General features: G+C 42.1%; 2 protein-coding genes across 3 annotated transcripts in view; both read right to left on the reverse strand.

Moving 5' to 3' along the window:
* Positions 1-10,309, reverse strand: part of PRMT3 (protein arginine methyltransferase 3) — a 135,279-nt gene extending 124,970 nt beyond the window's left edge. Inside the window, exons 1-5 of the mRNA XM_047776135.1 lie at positions 10,083-10,309; positions 9,731-9,866; positions 7,992-8,074; positions 5,928-5,977; positions 5,218-5,320 (exon numbers count right to left, since the gene is read on the reverse strand). Coding sequence (XP_047632091.1) covers positions 5,218-5,320; positions 5,928-5,977; positions 7,992-8,074; positions 9,731-9,866; positions 10,083-10,110 — 400 coding nt within the window. The 5' untranslated portion in view covers positions 10,111-10,309. The remainder of the gene's footprint in view (positions 1-5,217; positions 5,321-5,927; positions 5,978-7,991; positions 8,075-9,730; positions 9,867-10,082) is intronic.
* A 1,934-nt stretch (positions 10,310-12,243) lies between these two features.
* HTATIP2 (HIV-1 Tat interactive protein 2) overlaps positions 12,244-17,771 on the reverse strand; it is a 153,688-nt gene continuing 148,160 nt past the window's right edge. For both annotated transcript variants that reach the window (XM_047776138.1, XM_047776137.1), the window contains exons 4-6: positions 17,103-17,240; positions 14,098-14,159; positions 12,244-13,381 (exon numbers count right to left, since the gene is read on the reverse strand). In XM_047776138.1, the coding sequence (XP_047632094.1) occupies positions 13,156-13,381; positions 14,098-14,159; positions 17,103-17,240 (426 nt within the window). In that variant the 3' untranslated portion in view covers positions 12,244-13,155. The remainder of the gene's footprint in view (positions 13,382-14,097; positions 14,160-17,102; positions 17,241-17,771) is intronic.

Raw genomic sequence — 17,771 nt, forward strand, 5'->3', positions numbered from 1 at the left:
CTACTGGATTACAGCACTGATGCCGTTCTTTTATCTGTAGCCTCAGCACAACATCCAGTCAAGGTCCCAGGTACTCCCCCTAGTTCTTTTCTTCCCCACTCGCTGCAGTATGGTTACATAACAGATGAGTTCAGCTCATCTATTAGTGCTTGTATTCCACTGCACGCCACCACCGCCCTTGTATACACACATCCTGGTCATTTCAATGGCATTTTAATGGTAATTGTTTTATTATTATGTGAAGCCTATGAAAAACACGACTATATAAGACTTGGAGCTATACAAAAAGATATACCCAGAGAATGTCACTCCCTCTTCATCCCTCTTGCCTCAATCCCAATGTACCCTTCTTTTCATCCCTGTCCCACAAATTCCCAGTGAGTAAATCATTTCCTCAGTTTCTAGTTTATCCTTCCTCTGTTTGTTTTGCACAAATGAGCAGACACACAGGGACTTTCTCAAATCTTCCTTCTTACGTGAAAAGCATCATGCTAGATATTCTTTTGAGCTTTGCCTTTTTCATTGGACAGGATGAATTGGGTATCACTCAGTACATTCTCTGTAACAGAGTTATACTGCTCCACAGTGTGGATGGGCCACAGTGTACTCAACCTCTCTCCTCTATAATGGCATTCAGGTTGTTTTCAATATTGTGAAATTACAATGCTGCAACGAAAAACCTTGTTTTACACATCTTTTCAGAATGTTAGAGGGGTATCTTGAAACTGCTCAGTTAAAAAGTACATGTACAGTTTTGTTAGGTATTGCCAAATTTGCATTCTATTAGCAGTGTGTGACAGTACCTGTCTCTCCACAGCTTTGTCAACAGAATGTGTTGTTATACTCTTAAAATTTTTACCAGTCTGAAAGGTGAGAAATGATATCTTATGATGCAACCAACAAGGGCTTAATCTCTAGAATATATAAACAACTTATACAACCCAACAGCCAAAAAGCCAATCAATCAATGGGAAAATGGGCAAAAGACCTGAATACACATTTCTCCAAAGAAGATATACAGATGGCCAGCAAACACATGAAAAAATGCTCAACATCGCTGATTATAAGAGAAATGCAAATCAAAACTACCATGAGATACCACCTCACACCAGTCAGAATGGCCATCATTAATAAATCCACAAATAACAAGTGCTGGAGGGGGTGTGGAGAAAAGGGAACCCTCCTGCACTGTTGGTGGGAATGTAAACTGGTACAGCCACTATGGAGAACAGTTTGGAGATACCTTAGAAATCTATACATAGAACTTCCATATGACCCCGCAATCCCACTCTTGGGCATCTATCCGGACAAAACTCTCCTTAAAAGAGACACATGCACCCGCATGTTCATTGCAGCACTATTCACAATAGCCAGGACATGGAAACAACCCAAATGTCCATCAAGAGATGATTGGATTCGGAAGAAGTGGTATATATACACAATGGAATACTACTCAGCCATAAAAAAGAATGACATAATGCCATTTGCAGCAACATGGATGGAACTAGAGAATCTCATACTGAGTGAAATGAGCCAGAAAGACAAAGACAAATACCATATGGTATCACTTATAACTGGAATCTAATATCCAGCACAAATGAACATCTCCTCAGAAAAGAAAATCATGGACTTGGAGAAGAGACTTGTGGCTGCCTGATGGGAGGGGGAGGGAGTGGGAGGGATTGGGAGCTTGGGCTTATCAGACATAGAATAGATTTACAAGGAGATCCTGCTGAATAGCATTGAGAACTTTGTCTAGATACTCATGTTGCAACAGAACAAAGGGTGGGGGAAAAAAATGTAATTGTAATGTATACATGTAAGGATAACTTGATCCCCTTGCTGTACAGTGGGAAAAAAAAAAAAAAAAGAAGAAATGATATCTTGCTCTTGGGCTACTTTTACACCCTTTTTTAGTTGCTTATGTGTTTTCCCCCATTGTTCTACCAAGTGTTTGATTCTCTTTTTTTTAACTCTTTCTTTTTAGGACCACCCCTGCGGCATGCGGAAATTCCTGGGCTAGGGGTTGAATCAGAGCTACAACTACAGGCGTACACCATAGCCCACAGCAATGCCAGATCTGAGCTCCATCTGTGACCTACACCGCAGCTTGTGGTGACGCCAGATCCTTAACCCACTGAGTAAAGCCAGGGATCAAACTCACATCCTCATGGATACTAGTTAGGTTCTTAATCCACCAAGCCACAACAGAAACTCCAAGCTTTCAATTCTTTGTCCCTTAATTTTTAAGAGCCTTGTATATAAAAAGGATATTAACCTTTTGTGGAATGTTTCAAATATTATACTATACTTTTAAAAGATCAACTAAATTCCATTTCATTTTATATTTGTAATTTGGGGGGTGGGGGTGGGGGGGCTGCACCCATGGCATATGGAAGTTCCTAGGTCAGAGATCAAACCCAGGCCATAGAAGTGACATCAGATCCTTAACCTGCTGAGCTACCAAGGAACTCCTAAACTCCATTTTATTCACTGAGATGTCATTAGTTTTTCCCTAATGTCCCCTTTCTGTTGCAAGATCTCATCCAGGATACCCCACATATTTAGTTGTCGTGTCTGTATAAGCCCCCCTTGGCTATGACAATTTCTCCGGCTTTCCCTGTTTTGAGGGTATCGGTCAGGCAGTTTGTAGAATATCCCTCACTTTGTGTCTGTCTGGTGGTTTTTCATGGTTAGAATGAGGTTACTGGTCCTTGGGAGGAAGACCACTGAGGCAAAGTGCCATTCTCACCACATCATATCAAGGGTTCACACTATCAACAGGACTGATCACCAGTGGAGGCGTTAACCTTGATTACCTGGCTAAGGTAGTATTTCCCAGGTTTCTCTATTGTAGTTACTTTCCACCCTTAGACTGGGCTTTCACTGCCTATTTTCTAAGTCATCTCCTTTCTTAATTTTCTTTATATTCTCAAAGCCAAACACATAGCAGATGCTCAGCAAATTTTTATTGATAGTGTCTTTCAGTATTTTCAGACCGATCAAGCCAGGAGCCAGGAGCATGAAGACCTTCTCTTCTGCCCTCCCCACCAATGGCCAGGAGCACAGGTTGTTTGAGAGACTGTGGGTGGTGCACTGAAGAGCACAGCCAGTTCAGGTTCCGCTGCCTTTACGAGGCCTCTTTAACTGTTCCCGATCTCAGGCATGCCTTCTTCATCCAAACTCCTGTTGAACTTATTTACTAATGACAATAAGTCCTCCTTTATTAAGCACTTGCTCTTTGACAGCTACTGTGCTAATATGCATTATCTCTGCAGTAATTTTCTAAGGTAGGTGTCATTACCACCTTTTTACAAATTAAAATTTCGGCTTCTGAAAGGAATGAAGTCTATACACTATTGGAGAGTTAAGAGGTCAATACTTATCTGTATCCATGGAGTGACTGGCACACAGCCCTCAGTACCCACTAATCAGTCATCTCCTCCTCTTCTGAAATGCACTACTTTTTCTACTTCTCATGAAATTTATACAACATTCCACCTTTTATTATAACACAGAACAGCCATTCAAAAACAAAACACTCCTACTATCAGACTGTGGGTTCCCTATGGGAAAGATTCTTTATGTTGCTGAAGGATTTAACATCCTACTTTCATCCCGTGAGTGTTCAATTTTTACCTTAGAAAATCATGAAGAGCAGAGTTCCCACTGCGGCTCAGCAGAAATGAATCTGACTAGCATCCATGAGAATGCAGATTCCATCCCTGGCCTCACTCAGTGACTTAAGGATCCGGCGTTGCCATGAGCTGTGGTGTAGGCTGCAGATAAGGCTCGGATCCAGCACTGCTGTGACTGTGGTGTAGGATGACAGCTACAGCTCCAATTCAACCCCCTAGCCTGGGAACCTCCACATGCTATGGGTGCGGGCCTAAAAAGACAAAAGGACCAAAAAAAAAAAAAAAAGAAGAAGAAGAAGAAGAAGAAGAAGAAAGAAAATCATGAAGAGCAACTCGTGGGGACCTTGTGATATATCAAAGAGATCACTTTGGTCACTGTGAGGAAAAAACTGAGATTTAAGAGATGATATAAAAACAGGTAAAAATCAAAGCAGGTCTCACCAAACTGGAGAGGTAGTAAAGAAAGCCAGAAATCTGGCACCGGTTCTCATTTTACAGATGGAGACTTAAAAACAGAACGTCTAAGTGCTTTGCCCAGAGTCACACAGTTCTTGAATCCTACATTAAGATTCTTACTACTATTCATGATACCACACAACTTCTCTTGATGGTACTTCTTAAGAAAATGAGTGGTTTTTTCCATTTCTCACTTGTCAAAGAATGGCTCAAACACACTGTCAAGCTACTGTCTGTGAAGGTATGGGTCTATTTAGAATGGCCTGGCTGATCTGATGAGAGTAAACCCTCTATCTCATCTGACTGGCATAAAAAAAATGAATGAAAGCATAACTTAAAAAAAAATGAACCCCAATAAATTAGACCTATAAAGTATGTATAAGAAGCCAACAGAATTTTCACAAGATCCTCTTCAATGAGAATGAACCAAAGTGCAGAGCAAGTAACTAAGGAACTAGTCAAGAAACAAGAGGGACCCTGCCACAAGGGAGGCCTAATAGTATATGTAGGTAACCCCAAGGAAATTTCTTTTCTGCATCAAAACAAAATCTCAGGAAATAAGAGCTTAAGAAAAGTCAATTATCTGATCTGATTATATGAGGTAAAAGCAGTTAATTTCAAACTTAAGTCTATTAAATCTACTCATTTAAAAATTTTAAATTAAATTGAAAATTTAGTCATTTAGCCAAAAATGAGTCTAACAAGTAAAAAGTATCCTCCCAAGTCTCCCTATGTTTCAAAACAACCTTTTTTTTGGTCTTTTTAGGGCCAAACCCTAGGCATGTGGAAGTTCCCAGGCTAGGGGCTGAATCGGAGCTGCAGCTGCCAGCCTACACCACAGCCACAGCCACACCAGATCATGGTAATGCCAGATCCTTCATCCTGAGCAAGGCCAGGGATCGAACCGGCAATCTCATGGTTCCTAGTCGGATTCATTAACCACTGAGCCACGATGGGAACTCCTGACTCTCACTTTTTAAGTGACTTAATTTCCTGCTGAAACCAACTACTTAATGAGGTCTTTAGAGAATCAAGGAGATCTTTTCCTAGAACACCTATCCACTATTTTGCTGTAACCAATGACGGACCCTACTTTCAAGGAAATACAGTATGTTCATCTTACCAAACTGAAGTAAAAGGTCATCTTCTAATACTGGTTTTAAATATTCTTCTTTCTCCCAAGGCACCGGGTTGTATATGGAATTCATATATTCAACTGTAGGGTTCTGGAGATAAAATTAATTGCAAGTTTTTTCATTGTACATAATCACAAAATCCCCCTATTGAAAAATTAGGAAAGTTAAAAAAGAAAACCAGGTCTACATTACACAAATCTCTAGTTAAAGAGTCAATTTTCACCTGTCATTTCCCTAATGTGACTGGATGATTACTTAATTAATAGTTTCAAAGCAGTTTTATAGTGTTTGGATTTGGAGGGAATATAAACACCAACTAAATTGAACAGAAAAAAATATCTGAAAAAATAGAAAAGAGCAACGAAAGTACTTAAAATCACACTAGAAAGTATTTCTGATTTTACAGAGACTATTAGTATTCCCCTTTATCAGACCCTGAATTACTTTGTCATATAACACTGATTCATCTCTTATAGTCAACTAAAAATGACCTTTGTTAAGTAGAGTATGTATTCATTTACTTGGTGCTGTATGTTGTACTAGTTCCTAATGTCCACGATTCCCCCAATATGATGTGTCAAATCTAAAACAGTTCCTTATACAGCAGTTCCTCACATTCTTTTGAAATATCAGTGCACTGATAGGGCCACATTTCTTTAGTTTTTCAACCAAATTGTAAATTAAGCTACCAACTTACCTTAAGTCTAATAAAATTTATTAGTTTAATGTATCCATAAAATTCAAGTCCTAGAGGGGGGAAAAAAATTACACCTATTTTAACATGAGTTTTGTTTCATTAACCTGTTCTATAGATGCTTCTCTGGTTACATCATAAAATATTTCTGCCCTCTAAACTACTATTGACAGTATTGTCAATTCCTTACTAAAGATGAGGAACAATAACTTTGCTACTTCAGAATATTTTATTGAAGAACAGCCATAGGTGACTTATTTATTTTTTTTAAGGTCGCACCTGTGGCACATGGAAGCCTCTGGGCGCAGGGTCAAATAGGAGCTGCAGCTGAGGCCCACACCACAGACACGGCAACACCAGATCTGAGCTGCACCTGTGACCCACACTGCAGCCCACAGCAATGCTGGATCCTTAACCCACTGAGTGAGGCCAGGGATTGAACCAGCATCCTTAAGGTCCTTAACCCACTGAGCCACAACGGGAACTCCCATATGACAAACTTTTAAATCCTTTTCTTGCATTTCCCAAAAACTGAAAATTAAGTTTTAGAATTCCACTCATCAGAACAATCAAATGAGGAAAATCAGGCCCTAGTACTTGTCAACACCAAGTATTTGGCAGTTAATACTAGAGCCAAAAGTCTCTAAATTCCCAATTTTTATGGTGCCTACCAAACTATAATTTTGCTAGGACATGGAGTATACAAAGTATACTAGCTTTTACATTAAATTAAATGACACAAATGAAAAACAAATAAACAAAAAAAAAACAAAAAAAACCCAGTGAGGCTTGTTATCTGGTTCTCATCTTTCCAGAAGTGAAGAAGCATTTAGAACAAGGGAAAGCAATAGCATATCCAATCAATTATTATTTGTCATGAAAAATACTTTTAAGAGGAATGTAATAGCATATTAAAATGTTTCATATGCTTAATAGCATACAAAAAGCCCTACTGGTAAGTGAAAAAATAAAAATTATATGAAGTATGATTCCAACTCAGTTTTAAAATGCACATCAAAAACATTAAAAGTCATTTATATCTTATAAAAGTAGTTGCAGTTGAATTTGATTTATAAACATATTGTAGCAGATGTTTACCTGATACTGAAAATCCTCCTAATATTTGCTATTCTTCAGTAATGTCTTTTCTAGTTGTTAGTAAGTACAGGGACCAAAAAACCAATTCCATTATTTAATTAATTTTAGTGGAATACTATGGCTTTTCTATATTCATTTAAAGTAGAAGGCTTTAATTTTAAGTATGTTCAAATGAGAGTTTCAAAAGAATTATCATCTGAATCTTTGGCTTACCACCCTAACTTTATCACTCTCCATCCATGCTCTTATCAAACATCCTTATAAAACTCAATCTTGGAGTTCCACAATCCACTTGTGGCTCAGTGGATTAAGACTCTGACTAGTGTCCATGAGGATGTGCGTTCAATCCCTAGCTTGGGATTCCTTGCTCAGCAGGTTAAGGATCTGGCATTGCCTCAAGCTGCATGTAGGCCAAGGATGTGGCTTGGATCTGGCATTGCTGTGGCTGTGGTGTAGACCAGCATCTATGGCTCCAATTTGGCCCCTAGCCTGGGAACTTACAAATGCCGCAGGTGTAGCCCTAGAAAAGATTAAAAACAAACAAAATATAATCTTGTATGCCTTGAAGTCCATATTATGCTTTAATCTTATAAGCTGCTTCTTTTCCTAATGATCCACTTTCTTTTCCAAACTCCCCACCTCTACCCTTGCTCTCCCTAATTCTAATATTCTCCCCTTGTCTTCCTAATCTTAAAATGATAAAAATGCAATTACATGCCAAGGGTTTCGGGGTTTTTTTTCCCCCTTTTTAGTTGTGAAGCCAATATAAGCTTAAACTCTGTGAATCTTATCTAGAATGACTTATCATTAATCTTTCCTCAAAAGCCACTTGTCAAAAATACCTCATTTTCATAAGTTGTTGCTTATATGTTTCACTATACTGGGCTTGTACAGAAAAGGTCTGGAAAAATATAAAGTTCGAACATAAATTTCACCGCAAAAATTTTCTTTAGTATAAGAAATACTCACCATGTTTATGAACCATGTTACCAATATTAAATTGATGCTCAGACTTACAGTGTGAAAACGTTTCTTCGGCAGATGTAAATAACCTGAAAAACCAAGCAACAGCTTCATGAAATAGTCCCCTATGAAGTCTCGATATATTTCATGTTAAAAACTTCTCCCCTCACTCTGCAGGTTTCGTTTTATTTACAATTAATAAAAATACAAACATACCTGCAGAAGAGAGGAACCCAGTACTCCTAAAAGGAGTTAGGACTTCTGAGCCCCATTTTACACCTAAAACAAACTATCCTTTAAAATGTCAAACTTGGATTTCCTGCCGTGGCTCAGTGGTTAATAATTCCGACTAGGAACCATGAGGTGGCAGGTTCGATCCCCGGCCTTGTTCAGTGGCTTAGGGACCCGGCGTTGCCATGAGCTGTGGTGTAGGTCGCAGACGCGGCTCAGATCCTGCGTTGCTGTGGCTCTGGCATAGGCTGGTGACTACAGCTCCGATGAGACCCCTAGCCTGGGACCCTCCATATGCTGTGGGAGTGGACCTAGAAAAGGCAAAAAGACAAAAAATAAAATTAAGTAAATTTTTTAAAAAGTCAAACTTAATTTGCCAAATAATAGCAGTGAATTTACTAAAACGCTTTTAAGAAAGGGAGTTCCCTGTGATAGGCTGTAGCTCTCAGGACATGAAAATTCCCCACATAAGATTCTTTTTAATAATCCTCTAAGTGTCAACTCTGCTTTCAGACTCAAGCTGCTTTTAGAAATAAAGCATAAACTAATTTTATAGCTGGCACATTCCCAAAGTGCCCTATTTCAAAAGTGGTCTTGTCGTGTTCCCCAAGGACTTGCATTACAGACACAGTGAGAGCCAAGCTTCTTTATTATGTGACCTGCAAAACTGAAGGACACTTAATGGGACAGAAATATACAGCAGAGAAGCTGCATATCTCTTCTATAAACCTAGTATATATGCAGCAGTTTTCAACAAATGCTTATCAAGATAGATTGCTTTTGCAGTCTTTAAGCAGCCTATCACAGAGAAGTACCTCTACACCGCTAAACATTATTTTAGGACGACTCCAGTAGATCCAGACACTCTGTACCTATCAAATGAGGTTACACATGAGAACAATGAAGACTCAAGAGGAGCTAATATACCACCAATCAGCACTAAGCTCAGCTTCAGGAGAAACTGATAAAAGACATCAACTCCTTCCCTTTCCATAGGTGGGGCAGTCCTAAGAAAGGTGATTCTTTAAATGGCTCAAACGAAAAGAGCACACCTGAGAAGCTTTCCACTTTCTAAAGAATTACAGAATGGCAAAGCTGGAAGGGTTCTGAAGAATTAACGTTGCTTAGTGCCTCCCAAACTCGTTACTCCTTAAAATCATTGCAGGCAGTGTCTTTATAAAAACAGATGCCTAGACCCTATCCCTGATTTCGAAGGACGGAGATACAGAGTTGGCATCTGTATTTTTTTAAGCGTCTCAGGTGACAGAGGTGCACAACCAGATTTGAGAACCATACTCAGCCCAGGAAATGCTTTCATTTTACACAAGGGGAAACTGAGGCCTATACAAGAGAAGTCGTGGAACCTGGCTTCCAGTTCATGGCTCCTCCCCCTAAACCAGTGTGGCTCCAGATTTCGAGGGTTGGACTCTGGTTGAACTCCAGATGAGCAGACCACACAGACCCACGTGGCCCGGACACGCCGGGGCTGGAGCCTGGCGCTGTGGTGGACGAACCTGTTACAGAACAGGCAGGGGGTCTGCTGCTTCTCGTGGGAGGGATCGGCATCGTCCTCATCTTCCCAGGCGGCCTCGTCACCGCTGTCTGACAGCTCGGGCAGGTCCTCCTCCTCCTCCACAGCGCCCCGGCCGCCTAGCACACGCAAACGGTCAGATCTACCTCAGACACCAGTGCTAACCGAGCGCACCACGGGCAGAGAAGGGAGAAGGCCCCGGGCCGGCGAGAGCTCCCCCGCACCTCCCCTTCCTTCCCCGCAGGGCCCCACCGCCGCGGGTGCAGGGGGAAGGGAGGGGCTTGCACCGCCCCACGGCGGAGCGGCCTGGGCGCTGAGGGGCCGGGGGTACCCACCGGTAGCGCCCGACGCTAAGGAACACATGGCTGCGATGCACCAGCGCCTGGGGGTGGGGACCTGGACCGGCAGCGCACGCGCGCAGCCTCCTCGGATCTCTCGTGGCCGGGGAACCCGGGAACGAGCGTGAATGCGAGCGCGAGCGCAACAGCGTCCAGGCCTGGGGAACCTCGGGGACGCCTGGAAGCGCGAGACCGCGCGCACCGGGGCGCTTCCGGCCTCGGGAACACGCTCTGTTGGTCACGTGATCAGGGGCGGGGGGAACCCGGGCTCCGCCTTCTGCCGCAGGGTTGACGCAGTGCGCGCGGAGCGAGCTCTGAAACCTGGACTGGATGTTGCAGGCTTGGACGTGATTTTTATGTTTTCCTCTGGCTGCGGCGGGCCTTAGCGGCGATTCTATCCCGCAGCCCAGAGCGCAGAAGCAGACAGAGGCCGCCGAGCTTCTCCAGTGGGCCTCGTGCCCCCTGTGCCTCTTATTCAAGAGATGATCGGCTAGTGGAGGCGCGACCTCCTTGCGGCGCCCTCTGGTGGCTGAAAAGGTCGAACGCAGGCGAGAGCCTAGGACTCCGCGCTTGTTCTGGGGCTCCCTGACCCTCGTGGGGTGCGGCTGGGGAAAGTAGTTTCCACTGCCATTCCAACTGCCCTGTTAGTTTCTTTCTTGGCACCACTTTTTCTTTCTCCTTTTGGTCTTACCCACAACACTATTTGAGTCATGAGGGTAAGGGCTATGTCTCTTTACCTTCATTTTTCTAGCACATAATATATGGTCCGAGTCATAGTAGGTACTCAATAAATTCAAGGAATGAAAATGATGCCTTGTATTATTGTTAAACTCTTCGGAAGGTACTCCTTTCCCTTGAGCGTAAACTCCACTGGGTTGGACTTCCTCTTCAGTGAGATAGACCCACTGTCTACCTGCCCAGTGGCACAGAGAAACCATTCGGTAACCCAAACGAACTTAAACAATTCAAAGTCATTTGTTACCTGGGCTCATCCATTTTTTTTCCTTCATCCCTCCAACATACTCTCCAGCAAGGCCCATCTGCTAAATCCCATTAACACCCAATCATTCCATGTTAACAGTAACTGAAGTGACACCCAGTCTAGAGGAGTGATTGGGCCAGAATCTTGCTTCCTGAAGTTGATGTGTCATCAAGATGCTGGGTTTAGGAGGGAGCAACTTTTTTCTTTACTCCAAAGATAAATACAGACCCTCCCCCATCATCCCACTTCACTATGGAGATCAGAATGGAATACTGAATGAGACCTGACAGAAGGTTTGTAAGGAAATAATATAGAGAATAACTTAAAACTGGCCGCTTGGTTTAGCTGCTATTGGAGCCCACTGGCCTCAGGATGTCCTCATGGACTCCCCTCACTTAGTGCCTCACTTCTTGAAGCCCATGCTTGTTATCAACCAAACACACAAGCTCTTCAGAGTCCAGCCCCAGAGGCACCCAATCTGGCAGAGGATGATGCATCTCCTTCCTAAAGCCAGCATTCCAAGACCTCACCCCATCCTAAAATATGCCTCTTTCCTAGATGACTGACATTGGGAATGTCCAATCCCTTCTAAAGGACACACACACACACCCTTTAAAGGGGATGGTCTTTATCTTCCAGTAGCCACTGAAAAGTGAAATTTACTTGGCAGAGTGTAGACCCTATAAGAATGGAATCACTCAAATCACCTTGCTTCCCTCGGCACAGAAGTTAAGACAAATTTCACCACTCTCCTTTGCTCCATGATGGAAATCAACAGTTAGCTCCTATTGACTTTGACCCATCTTTCCACATTTTCCTTTCCTTTCCATAGTTTTTAAAGTGAAGCACTTTGAGATATATATTTACTGGCTGTGTAAATATTTCATGGTTAATGATTATAGGGATACTAGATCAATGGAGAAACCCAAGTATTTCGATTATAGTCATCCACAGCATGTACTGATCCAATAACTATTAACTGGGACTTCCTGGAAATATAGAGATACTGGATGCTCCTGTGGAGTGGTTAAAAACACAAGCTATGGATCAGGCTCACCTGGGCTAGAATCCTTGCTCTGCCATTTCCTAGCTTCAGGCTTCAGCTCTGGGCCTTTGGGCAAAGCACAGTGAGCCCCAATTTCCCCATCTAAGACATAAGGATGATGGTACCACGGCTAGGAATTATAAGGACCGTTTATAGGGTTAAAGGACACACAGCATGTGTACAGACTGACACTTAGCAAGCATGTGATAAATATTGTATCATCCCATTGGCCAAAATACTGCCTATCACCAGCAAAACATGGGTATTTTCTAACAATCTAAGGGCACTCAGGACTTCTCCATTTATTTTTATTCCTCTATTTAATTCTCCCATGAAACATATAAGCTCACTTACGCACTAACTTTCATTACACATTCTAAAGAAGTAGTAAGGCACAGTGTTCACTTACACAGTCACATGCAGCCGGCACTGGGTAACTCAGAGACACAAATGCCAGCAACGGGTGTTCAGAACGCAACTGCGTGATACATAAAGTCTGCATTGCTGCTGGGACTCTGCAGACAAGCGTTTCACTTGCCTCCCCACTGGTGGCATCAGAGCCGTAAGAAGCTTAAACAAAAAAACAGATTTTTGTGCCCAAACCCCAAAATACAAAACAACAGATTTCTGTACCCATACCCCAAAAATTATGATTCAGAAAGTTTGAGATAGGACCTATGAATCTCTTACTTTTCCATGCAATGCTAAATAAAATCATCTTAGTTGCGGCCTTTGGGAACTGGCCTCTCTCACTTAGCATGATGTTTTCAAGGTTCACCCCTGCTATAACATGTGTCATTCCTTTTGATAGACCACCAGGGAACTGCCGGATCTCTACTTTTGCAAGGATCCCTAGTTGATGTTTACATATGTACAACTAGCCTCTAAAATGCTGCTGCAGAGCACGATCATTTTTTGATTGGATCTGGGGGGCTAAGAATAGTAAAACTACAGTTAAGGCGTGTTAACTTTTTTAGACCCTGAAATTACCGATGAGGTGCAAAGTGTTGAATTTTACAATAAAAAGCATTTCTCCAGCATGGTTATGTCTTGAGAGAGCCATCAGCTTTTCCCAGGTCAAGGATGGCCTTGTTTTCCAGCAGTTCCTTCTTCTGGTCGCTTGGTCTCACTGTGTTGTTCAGCATCGCTCTAACCAAAGTCAGCACTGGCACAGAATGTCCGCTGGCCCAAGATTCTGGTAAGGAGCCAAAGAACTTCCTAACCAACCATTCACCTGGGCGAGATTCTTGCCTATCACATAACAGAACTCTAAAGAGAAAAAGAAAAGCAGAGAAAGAGATGATGAAGTGCATTCAAACCATACGGGATGATACAGATCGAACTGTGTCCCCCCCACCCCCCCTACCAAATTCCTATTGAAGCCCTAACCCCCAGTGTAACTGTATTTGAAGACAGCTCTTTAGGGAGGTAATTTAAGGTTAAATGAGGTCATAAGGATGGGGACCCTAATCTGATAGAAGTGGTGTCCTTAGAGAAAAGGAGTATCAGAAATCTCTCCCCCTCTCCCTCCCTCTCCCTTTTTCTCTCTTTTCTGACACTCACACAGAAGACATGTGAGGACACAGAGAGAAGGCGGCAGTCAAGCAAGAAGCCAGGAACAGAGGCCTCCCCAGACACTAACCTTGATCTTAAACCTGTAGCCTCCCATTCTATGCTGTTACTATTACAGCAGCCCAAACACACTAATGTAGTAAGTACATAAACAGTTTTATTTGGGCATGAAGAGTACTTGAAAGAAGGCAGCAAAAGCTACCCAGGAAATTTCCCAATGATTCTGAACATGACACTGCCAACCGTCTACCAGTTCCTTCAAAGCCACAAGATTGGTTCCTCAGAGAAGCAGTCTACCACCAGTCAATGTTTTTCATGTCTTAGACATCTTATTTGTCAGCCTCTTCAAATGAAAAACTAGCTTCTAGAGAAGAGCCAACAGTGGTGTATTCTTATGCAGTGTGAATACTTACCCTGGCCTAAATATGGAGTAACGATCAAATTTTAATTCTTCAATTCTAGCTTCCACTTCTCCCTGTTAATGAAAAGCACATTTTTTAGTGTTTAACCAAGACCAACTTGCTGTCAGCTTAAGAGAGAATAACGAGAGCAACTTGGGGTTTTGAAGACCATCTGTGTCTGCAAGTCTCAACACTTGGAAATATCATCCTCCTGATCTTTAGATTCCAAAGAGTCTGGGAAGTTAAGGAAGAAATAAATTAATCCTGATATATAGTAGAGAGTGAAAAAAGATATACTGGATGACTAAATGGCTGCACAGTCAGCCCAGCCTCATGTGACCTATTGAAACAGATCCAGAGGGTAGGTGACGTGTTAGGAATTCAGCTACGTGGAGTTCCCTGATGGCTGAGTGGGTTAAGGGATCTGGCACTGTTGCTGCTGTGGCTCGGGTCACTGCTATGGTGTGGGTTCGATCTGGGAACTTTCATGTGCCAAGGGCATAGCACCGCCCCCCCACACACACACAAAGAGTTCAGCCATAAAGAAAGACCCTCCCATCAGTCCAGAATCAATGTTGCAGCCTACAGACATGAACCTTTTTTTTGGCTTGCAGGTAGTTTCAGTGGGTCAGAAGACCTATAGACTCCCTATATTACTCACTTCCTAACAAAACCCACCACATTTCAAGAGAGAAGGAAATCACATCTAGATGATGCTTGAAATTAAATTTGTTGAACAAGCCAGGAATTTTCATGCCAGGCATCTCTTAAATAGAAAGGCCAGAGGTGCTCAGACCTCCTGAGACGGTGATACCTAAAAGGCCTATGAACTAAGTGGCCTGTTCTCCTCCACCTGTTCATACCTGTTCATTTGGCATCTAACCTGTCATATCATATAATCTGTGGCACTTTTTTAAAAACTTTTTTTTTTGTCTTTTTAGGGCTGCACCCAAGGCACATGGCGGTTCCCAGGCTAAGGGTCAAATCAGAGATGTACCTGCCAGCCTACACCACAGCTCACAGCAACGCTGGATCCTTAACCCACTGAATGAGGCCAGGGATCAAACCTGCGTCCTCATGGATGCTGGTCAGATTTGTTTCTGCTGAGCCACGATGGGAACTCCTAAAACAAGTTTTAAACACATGTTTCTAGTACATTCACAGAGAGCTGTCCCACCTTTACTATGATCTAAATTTAGAATATTTTATCACATCAAAAGAAACCCTGTATCTATTAGCACTCACTCTCATCCCTTCCCAAAGCCCTAGCCAACCATTCATCTTTCTGTCTCTATAGATATACCTATTCTGGGCATTTCCTACAAATAAAATCATATTGGGTGTGGCCTTGAGTGACTGGCATCTCTCATTTAGCATGGTTTTTCAAGGTTCACCCCTGCTATAACATGTGTCATTCCTTTTTATGGTTGAATATTACTCTTCTGTAGGTACAGGCCACATTTCATCCATCCCTGCTTCAGGTGATGGATATTTGGACTATTTCCTCTTTCTGGCTCTCATGAATAATGTTTCTGTGAACATTCATATATACGTTTTTAGGAGGGCACATTCCTTACTTTTTACAAAGATGTGTTTTGTCTCTGTTAGCAGTGTGCCTACAGGAGTTAGTGCAGCAGGCGGCGACTGCTATTCTTAGAAGTAAGAATTAGGGCTATCCTTGCAAGGTTGTGCTTTGGCCTGTGTCCTGGGAATTCAGATTTTAGGGGCATTTCATCACTACCTAACTGGTACGTTACTGTGCCTAAACTATTTGTACAAACAATGCAGTTTATGCCAAGCACTTGCTTTCCTTCTGGAAGTCTATAATTTCTTCTATGCTGAGGGTGCCTAGGTGACTGATCCACATCAAAAGCCTGGATTTCTGAGCTCAGGGGAATTTCTCTGGTAGGCGATACTCACCACTGGAGAAATTAAATGTGCAACTCTACCGGCAGAAGATCCTTGAAAGCTTGTACCTAGTTTCCTCCAGACCTCACTTGGTACATGCACCTCTTTTTCTTTCTTTCTTTTTAAAAATTTTATTGGCGGACACTTGACTTACAATGCATTAGTTTCAGGTGTAGAGCAAAGTGAATCAGTTATACATATACATATATCCATCCTTTTTTCCCATATAGGTTATTACAGAATATTGAGGAGCTCTCCCTGTGCTGTATACAGTAGTTGCTTGGTAGTTATCTATTTTATATACAGTAGTGTGTATATGTTATTCCTAACCTCCTCATTGACGCCTCCCCCCATGGTTTCCCTTTTGGTAACCCTAAGCTTGATTTCGAAATCTGTGAGTTTGTTTCTGTTTTATAAACAAATTCTTTTGTGTCATTTTTTATGAGAGTCCACATGTACGTGACAGTATGCACTTCTCCCCTTTATCAACTTTGCTTTATATCCCTTTATTTTACTACATCATAGCTGTGAAGATGAGCACATGGTGAGTCCCGTGAGACCTTCTAGCTCATTACTCAACTTGGGGCTGGCTTTGGGGAAGCCCCCTGCCAAACAAGCGGATTAGAATTCCTTGAGGGCAAGAACCATACCCAATAATAACACATCAGCTACTCTGGAAAAGCTGAAGAATCGCTGCCTCAGAGTCATTTCTCATGCTAAGATTCCAGGCTGATCTTCAAGACCAGAGCTGTGAGATCTTACTTCACGACTACTAGATAACGAACAAAGGGGAAGACACTGGAAATTAACTTCCTTCTTTTTTAATTCATTATTTTTGTATTTCTTTATTTTTTCCCGCTGTACAGCATGGGGACCAAGTTACACAAACATGTATACATTCTCAGAAATGAACTTTCAAATCACTTCTATCTACTAAACATATCCTTGCAAAAAAAAAAAAAAACCCCAAAAAACAAAACTTTCCTGTAGCTACAAAAATATATAATGCATTTAATGCATTTTTGTATTAGTTAGCATTTTATATTATTTAGTACTGCCAATTAGTCAGGGTTCTCCAGAGTATATGAAAGGTAGAAATATGCACAAACCTTGACTTGCAGATATAAAAAGTTGCTTGACTTATCAGCTCCCTTAGAGGACAGCAAGTTGAAATGTTTGCACCCTCCAGCTTTGGCCAGCTCTGCAGACTTGAGGATGTAATCTCGATCAACACGAACAAATCCCTCCTGAGGGCGAAAAGGATGTGAGATATTTCCAGAAAGCTGTGAGTCCATCTTAAATATTATTTCCTCAGCTTGGGTGGCAGATTAAGAGCCCTTGGGGGCCTGGTGGTGGGAAGAGATGGGGATGGGGATCAAAATAAAATGCGTTGAAGCAAAACATGACTGTCAGGCTTAGACACTGGGAATGGCTCCAAAATAATGCTCAAGATAGACATACCAGCTTTAGCAGCAAGGCCAGACTGCAATGAAAAATCAAGGACAATGACACTGAAACAATGATACCAAGCAAATGTGCAAGGAGCAGAAGGAACAATAAGATCAAGCTGAGAAACTAAGTCACACATTTCCTGGTCTTCAATCACGTTACACCACCCTCCCTCTGTCTTCTCTATTTTTTGGGGTGTCAACTCTTAATGTGATAGGGTCTCAAAGGGTGGCTGAGAACACTATCTGGGCACTATGAGAACAAAGTCTATTTAATTTCCAATATCTGTGTATGTTTACAACATACTTTACATGACAGTAAATAGTGCA

The sequence above is a fragment of the Phacochoerus africanus genome, chromosome 4, assembly GCF_016906955.1.
Source record: "Phacochoerus africanus isolate WHEZ1 chromosome 4, ROS_Pafr_v1, whole genome shotgun sequence".
Classification (NCBI taxonomy): domain Eukaryota; kingdom Metazoa; phylum Chordata; class Mammalia; order Artiodactyla; family Suidae; genus Phacochoerus; species Phacochoerus africanus.